This window comes from Lithobates pipiens, unplaced genomic scaffold, assembly GCF_037356315.1.
Source record: "Lithobates pipiens isolate NorthernLeopardFrog02 unplaced genomic scaffold, aLitPip1_a1.2 Scaffold_41, whole genome shotgun sequence".
NCBI lineage: Eukaryota > Metazoa > Chordata > Amphibia > Anura > Ranidae > Lithobates > Lithobates pipiens.
Window position 1 is genome coordinate 4253874 of NW_027507861.1, and position 8558 is coordinate 4262431.

Genomic DNA, 8558 nt, shown 5'->3' on the forward strand with positions numbered 1-8558 from the left:
TTATAGATTTCTGGCTTTTAATGTTATCTATTGTTTTCTATCTCCTTTTTAGGTGGCGTGATTAACCAAGTTTTTGGTCAAGGTGGTCTTCATGAGCACAGCTGAGTCGCCTTGGTGATGGGCCATATCGGTGTTCTGACTAAAAGCTTTTACTAGAGATTACTGGAGGATTCACACAGGAGAAAAGCCAGATCAGTACTCGAAATGTCATAAATGTTTTGGCTCCTCTTCAACATTCATCCAGATTTTCAGTGTTCTTGAAGTGACAAAAGCCTTTAGAATAATGTCAGATCATATCAGATACAGGATGGTTGGCACTGTAAAGAGGCCATTTGCATGTTCTTATTGCAAAAAAACTTTTGCAGGAGAGAAAAATGTTAATCAACACGAGCAAATCCACAAAAGAGAGAAGTCATTTCAATGCTCTGAATGCAGCAAAGTTTTTCCATGGAAAGTAAAACTTATAAAACACCAGATGACTCACACCGAAGAGAAGCCATATCAATGTTCTTTGTGTGACAAAGCTTTTAGAGTGAAGAGGCTTCTTACCAGACACCAGAGCACTCACACTGGAGAGAAGCCATTTCAATGTTCTGAATGTGAAAAAGCATTTTCATCAAAGTCACACCTTATCGCCCACCAGAGGACTCACACTGGAGAGAAGCCATATCAGTGTTCTGAATGTGACAAAGCTTTTACATCAAAGTCATATCTTATTATCCACCAGATGGATCACACTGGAGAGAAGCCATATCAGTGTTCTGAATGTGACAAAGCATTTACATCAAAGTCATATCTTATTATCCACCAGATGGATCACACTGGAGAGAAGCCATATCAGTGTTCTGAATGTGACAAAGCTTTTACATCAAAGTCACATCTTATTATCCACCAGATGGATCACACTGGAGTGAAGCCATATCAGTGTTCTGAATGTGACAAAGCTTTTACATCAAAGTCATATCTTATTATCCACCAGAAGACTCACACTGGAGAGAAGCCATATCAGTGTTCTGAATGTGACAAAGCTTTTACAGTGAAGGCCAATCTTATCATCCACCAGAGGACTCACACTGGAGAGAAGCCATATGAATGTTCTGAATGTGACAAAGCTTTTAAAACCAAAAGCGAGCTTGTTCTGCATCAAAGGTTTCACACTGGAGAGAAGCCATATCAGTGTTCTAAATGTGACACAACGTATGCATCAAAGTCACACCTTATCAGCCACCGTATGATTCACACTGAAGAGAAGCCATATCAATGTTCTGAGTGTGACAAAGCTTTTAAAACCAAAAAAGAGCGTGTTGTGCATCAGAGGGTTCACACTGGGGAGAAGCCGTATCAATGCTCTGAATGTGACAAAGCATTTGCATCAAAGTCAAATCTTATTATCCACCAGATGGATCACACTGGAGAAAAGCCATATCAATGTTCTGAGTGTGACAAAGCTTTTAAAACCAAAATAGAGTGTGTTGTGCATCAGAGGGTTCACACTGGAGAGAAGCCATATCAGTGTTCTGAATGTGACAAAGCTTTTGCATCAAAGTCATATCTTATTATCCACCAGATGATTCACACTGAACATAAGCCATATGAATATTCTGAGTGTGACAAAGCCTTTAAAACCAAAAGAGATCTTGTTGTGCATCAGAGGACTCACACTGGAGAGAAGCCATATGAATGTTCTGAATGTGACAAAGCTTTTAAAATCAAAAGAGAGCTTGTTCTGCATCAGAGGTTTCACACTGGAGAGAAGCCATATCAGTGTTCCGAATGTGACAAAGCATTTGCATCAAGGTCAAATTTTATCAGCCACCAGAGGACTCACACTGGAGAGAAGCCATTTCAATGTTCTGAATGTGACAAAGCATTTGCATCAAGGTCACATTTTACCAGCCACCAGAGGACTCACACTGGAGAGAAGCCATATCAATGTTCTGAATGTGACAAAGCTTTTAAAATCAAAAGACAGCTTGTTCTGCATCAGAGGTTTCACACTGGAGAGAAGCCATATCAATGTTCTGAATGTGACAAAGCATTTGCATCAAGGTCACATTTTATCAGCCACCAGAGGACTCACACTGGAGAGAAGCCATATGAATGTTCTGAATGTGACAAAGCTTTTAAAATCAAAAGACAGCTTGTTTTGCATCAGAGGTTTCACACTGGAGAGAAGCCATATCAATGTTCTGAATGTGACAAAGCATTTGCATCAAGGTCACATTTTATCAACCACCAGATGACTCACACTGGAGAGAAGCCATATCAGTGTTCTGAATGTGACAAAGCATTTGCATCAAGGTCATATTTTATCAGCCACCAGTGGACTCACACTGGAGAGAAGCCATATCAGTGTTCTGAATGTGACAAATCTTTTACATGGAGGTCAAATCTTATTAGACACCAGAAGATTCATCACCAATAACTGAAATTTGTTTCTCATCTTTTGCTTGTTTACTGAGCTTTACCTGAACATACATAAACAAACAGAAGGCACGTCTAAATTCAGAAACACCAATACTTTAATAACCAAATGATTAAAAACACTAGCTAGAAAGTATAAAAGGACTCATCAATATTTATAAGGAGTCCAGCGGTAATAATCCCAGAGATGGTCCAATCTGCAGCAGGATCCAAAATGTCTCAACCGTCCAGCAGAGGGAGACTGCAGGAAGAGGAACCAGGAAGGGACAGCCACACTGTGGAGAACCAGCATGGAACGATTGGACCTGGGTGTGACATCAGCGGAAGTGCGCTCACAACCAGCACTCTCTAACTGACATGGATTTCTAAATGCTTCCTTCATTTAAAGTTCTAATAAAAATTCATATGGAGCTAATACAGTCACCAAACTGCTTCACTACCAGAGACTGGGTGGTGGCCAAACAGCATTCTGCCAAGCCTCTGCAAACTTGTTCAGAGAAACCCTTCCAGGTTCTGCATATATTGCTACATCAGCCAAAATTGAGGGCTCAAAGGTAGCCCACCTGGTCCATGCCTCCCATTACATGTCCCACCTCCCCTTTTATAATGCAACTTCCCTCACTGATGACAACACTCCAGGAACATTTTTGGCTGGTATCCCAACCAATAAGGAGTCACTGTTTGGTGAGAAAGCCTCTCCCTACGCCGGTTTACTTCTTCCATGCTTGCTGTTTGCTGTTGTTTTTTTGCAATACATTTGACAGAGCCACTTAGGCCCGGCTAACTACTTGTGTTCCATTTTGTTCATCTACATGTCTAGGCATGTCATCAGGTCATCAGGGGTTGTCCTTATTGTCTTGTTTTCTCCGTCAAGCTATTTCTCCTCCCCATAAACTAATCACACAATACAACTGCAACATGTCCGGACTTAAAAAAGAAAATGCAAAGTGTGTGGCCATTTTCCTATGACTTATTGTGGGGGACTGGAATTCCTCTAAAGGCCCATACACACGATCGGACTTTTTGACAACAAACATGCAAATTAGCTGTTTACTCTGCAAACAGACAAACTTGGCGGCAACAAAAGTCCGATGGAGCAAAGTTCGATCATATGTACGGAAAACCATTGGACTTAAGTCCAAAGTACAAACATGCATGCTCAGAACCAATGCAAAAGATCAGATAACAATATTATTATTATACAGGTTTTATATAGCGCCAACAGTTTAGAAGTATAACAATAGTATAGTAGATGTATAGTATAGTATAGTAGAACAATATAGAAGTTGACCAAAGGGTGGTGTTAACCACGTGATAGTATAGTAGAACAATATAAAAGTTGACCAAAGGGTGGCGTTTATAAGGATTAACAAGTCTCCATTTTGTTATACTGTCATCCATTTTAAAACTTTGTATGACCAAGCTAGAATTCTAACTACTTTTGACATAAATGCTTGCTATTTGGAAAACATGCTGTTTTCCTTGAATGCCCTTGGCCGCGAGAGTTTATACAGAGAAAGCCAAGATATGCAACTATCTTATATTGTCTCTGACCTAGAACGTCTGGACCACAGACTATTAGCACAATATTGTTGAATATTGTTGAATATCGTAGACTTATTCTTATCTCGTGAAGGTTAATGACGTGCTTTGCCGTGAAGACAATTTCTGCTTATTTTGCTTGTTCTGTCAATAAACCTGTTACTAGGAAAAGCTTGGTGTATAGCTACGAGCGCATCCCTGATTGGCTACTCCACAGGGCGCCACCCCAACTGTTTCAGCATATAACCTGTTGTATTCAAAACATTAAATTGTAATCATTATTCACATACATCTCCTGTATGAGTTTTGGTTATCTCACCGGTGAATGGGACTCCCAAGTACATCCAGACCACGGCCTAGGAAAGATAGGAAGAGGGAAATCGAGCACCTAACAGAGCAAGGACCTACCTTTACAGCTGGTACCAGGAAGTGGGGTCATCGATTTGGCAGGTGAGTGACTACTGATTTATTTACCTTATTGGTGAGGATCTTTTGGTGTCACTCATACTGCCGCGGTGACCGTCACGTGCGGGACCTGTATTGCTGCTGTGCCTCCGCGGTGGGCTAGGCTGGCCCATCGGGAGAAGTAGAGGGCTCGTACCTAAAAAAAGAGAGTCCGGCTAGGTTGGCCTGACTTAAAACTATTAAGTAAAATAGATTAAAAGAGAGTCCGGCTAGGTTGGCCTGACTTAAAACTATTAAGTAAAATAGATTAAAGAGGAACATTACAGGGAAGGGAAGCAATAGATTGCGCCCTCCCCAAATAAGGTTGGATGTTCAAGGGACGCCCGAAGGGTAATTTGATCAAATCAAACACAGTGCACATTTTATCTAGTCATGTAAAACGATTGCATGTGATTTAGTTGTTCATATTTTTCATTTTATCTGGTCATGTAAAACGATTGTATGTGATTTAGTTGTTCATGTTTTTCTTTCCAGGTTACGTAAGTATTTCAAACTTGCCTTTCAATAGTTTTTTTTGTATTTTGCTGTTCTTTCAATGTCTTTACCTTGTGATCCAGATTGCTGTGAAATTGTTAACCCTTGCCCTCACTGTACTGTTGGTTTATTGTTTCTTAAACAAATTGATATCCTGATATTGATAGCCACTCGCCCAGGGGGATATTCCACTAGACTAGGAGAACGCCCCGTGTACCCCCAGGACGAAACATCTCCCGTTGTCACGCTAGTCAGAATAAACCTGCATAGCCCAGTCAGTGAATCCCACCTCCTTGCTTTACATTCCCTGGAAGAAGTTCAACAACAGGTGATTCGTGCCACTGGCTGCTATCACCTCTGCCCCCTTACCAAGCATCTCATAACACCCCCCCATAATGGGGAATATTGTAGGCAAAGACGGGACCCCTTATGAACAACCTACTCCCTATGAGTATGTGCAGACTATAGTGCCCGGTCCCTATGTAGAACCATTTTGGAGTCAGGTTAGGGAAAGGTGCCAGCAATTAGGGATCCATGATATAGGTCCCGCGGGCCCCTGCAACACAGAAGATTGGCATGTAGTAAAAAAGATTTGTCAGTTACATAAGCACTCATACCCCCCCGGGAAGTGGGATGTAGATTACATGAAAAAATCTTGCAAGATATGGGAAGCCCCTCTAAAAATTTATAAAAAAAAGCATGCCAAAAATCATGCCCTCACAGAAGGAAAACCAATACCCTCGGCCCCTATAACTACACCCCTGAATGCCCCAGAAATACCCCCTCCTTATGTCCTTGTCAAAACTGACGAGGGCGAGGTTGCCCAGGCCTTGGCCATCTACCCCAGCCTTGGGGTAGACATGGCTGCCATATCCGCTGCACTGTACAACGCCTCCACCCCGCACCAAAGACAACTCTGGGACAGGGAATCCCAAGCCAAAAGAGACAGGGAGGGTCAGGAGTACCAGGACCAAGTGGAAGCTGACGAGAGGGCGAGGGAGACCCCTGAGCAAAAAGACTTTAGGGAAGAGAAGGAACGGTTTGCCCTTGAAGTAGAGGCAGCCAGAGCTAAAATAGAACGGGGACATAGAATTTTGAGGGAAGCCCGAGCCGCCCTAGAACAAACAAAACGAGAAACAGAGGGAGACCCGGACCAGAGCCCGGGAACCTCCCAAAGCAGTGATCCCACTGAGGGAGAGGCTGTAGTCCTGAGTCCCGAAGACAATCGGGCCATGGAAAAACTCTCTAAGATGGGGGTGGTCACCAGGAGTAAGGTCAAAATCAAGTTGGCTACTGAGAAACCACTACCCGAAGGAAAAATTCTATGATTTTTGTACCCGAGTATACAACCTCTGGAAAGCGGTAGATGGGGCGGATGGGTCCCTTTTTACCACTACTGTAATGGCCGGAGGGGAGCCAAAAGTAGTACAGTTGCTAAAATTAATTAACCCCAAATGGGCTACCCAACCCCCAGAGGATTTCATGTCAGACACCCGCTCCAGGGAAACTTCCGGGGTTTTTGAACAAAAAGGGGGGTTATTTTATAACACATTTGAACCCCCAACCCCTTTAATGGCACTCCAACCATATGCCCCCACTCGAAGACCAGAATATGCCCGCCAACCACCAGACCAGGGTTGTTTCAACTGTGGTCAAATGGGACATTGGAAGTCCAATTGTCCCTACTGTAGGGGCCAAACGGGACCTTGGGGGAAGGGAAATGGACGAAGGCGTTACCCTAACGCCTTTCCTTCAACTCCACAACATCAACGTACCCCCACTTACCAAGGACCAGTGTCAGGCCCCAGATATCACCAGCCCTATCAAGGACCCCAAGGACCCCCTCCACCTAACAATGCCGCCCTTCGTGTTCCACCACCCCCACCAGCCCCTATTCCCATGCAATGGCCTGCCACCCAACCCTCAAGCAGGACATAGGGCTGCCTGGAGTATGTCCCTTCCCTCAGCCTGGTATGTTACAATGTGTCCTGGAGGAGCCTACCCCAGGTGATCCTGGGTGTAGATGGAAAACGCATTTGTTTTCTCATTGACACTGGTGCCACCTCTAGCTCCATCAATGATGTGACCTTTGACACGCCACAATGTTCTGAGGGAAGCTCCATAGGTATTAATGGGACTCCTGTTACCCACCCTATCACCCCACCCTTATCAGTAACCACCCCGGAGGGGGTGCTACTTTGCCAACAACGGTTTGCCATCCTGCCCCAATGCCCAGTCTCCCTGATGGGAAGGGACTTAATGTCCAAACTGGGAGTGGTGATCAAATTTGATCCACAGGGAGCAGTAACTGCCAGCTCCGCACTCTGCGACTTACAAGGCCCAAAGAGACAATCCAAAAAAGGGTATTTTGTACTCTTACCTGCCTCCCTGGAAACCCATGCTATTTGGGCAGAGAATAACGCGAGTGTAGGTTTCATCCCATGTACCCCTTACACCCCCCAAATGCGCCCAGACTCAGTACCTGTTTTTCAAAAACAATATGCACTACATTCTGACAAAATTGAGGGGATTACACCCCTCATCAATAGGTATGTAGCCATGGGCATCCTGACACCCGTCATCAGCTCATGGAACACCCCCATATACCCAGTGAGAAAGGCAAGCGGGGAATGGCGCTTGGTACAGGACCTCAGGGCAGTCAACAAAATGGTGGTTCCTCTCCCCCCTCTGGTCTCAGACATTGCCTTTATTTTTTCTTGCATACCGGCAAACTCTGTGGCCTACACAGTAATTGACTTAGCTAATGCTTTTTTTAGCATCCCTGTGGATCCACTGGCCCAGCCCATGTTTGCTTTTTCTTGGGGGGGGGCGGGGAGGGGGCAACTGACCTGGACCCGCCTACCGCAGGGCTATGTGGACAGCCCGGCAGCCTTCTCTATGGTATTGAATGAGACAGTCAAATCCTGGCAATCGAGCGCCGGGTCGGTACTCATCCAATATGTGGATGACCTCCTTCTCTGCAGCCCCACCCCAGAAGCTTGTGAAGAAGACTCAAAGAACTTGCTGGATCACCTAGCCAAGGCAGGTCACTTGGCCTCACGGAAAAAGATACAGTGGGTGACTCCTACTGTAGAGTACTTGGGGTGCATCCTCAACAAGGGAGAGAGAAGTGTTTCCCCCCACCGTGCCGCAGCCCTTAACGCTCTGCAGCCACCCAGGGACAAGGCCGCCCTCTTGTCTTTCCTGGGAGCAATCGTCTATTGCCGGCAATGGATCCCTGACTGCTCATTTCATGACTCCATTCTGAGGAGGGCCACGCTCTCCACTGCGCCAAAAGTGGTGGAATGGACAGAGGAAATGTTACACTCATTTAACACCCTCCTCTCCTCCCTTGCCTCCGCCCCGGCCTTAGGACTAGTGGACTACAGGAAAACTTTTTATCTATATTGTGTAGTTAATGGATCTGCCTTTGCAGCAGTTCTTGCCCAAGAGCACGGTAATTCTTACCGACCGGTGGCTTTCCTTTCAAAGAAACTCCCACTCCAGGTCCAGGGCATGCCTGCTTGCCTCCAGAACATGGCCGCATGTGCCATGGCCATTCAAGAAGCCAACAAGTTAGTTCTGGGACACCCCCTAACTGTATACACTACCCACTCAGTCACCCACCTTATCCAAAACCTCAATACACAACA

The 8558-nt window shown here is 45.0% G+C and overlaps 1 protein-coding gene across 2 annotated transcripts in view; it reads left to right on the plus strand.

The window, feature by feature from the left end:
- LOC143956794 (uncharacterized) overlaps window positions 1–4255 on the plus strand; it is a 79619-nt gene extending 75364 nt beyond the window's left edge. Inside the window, exon 3 of one of the 2 annotated variants that reach the window (XM_077466969.1) lies at window positions 326–4255. In XM_077466969.1, coding sequence (XP_077323095.1) covers window positions 326–2425 — 2100 coding nt within the window. In that variant the 3' untranslated portion in view covers window positions 2426–4255. Of the gene's footprint in view, window positions 1–52 lie in introns of both variants that reach the window. The other variant, XM_077466968.1, reaches the window with a different exon arrangement.
- The last annotated feature ends 4303 nt before the right edge of the window (window positions 4256–8558 follow it).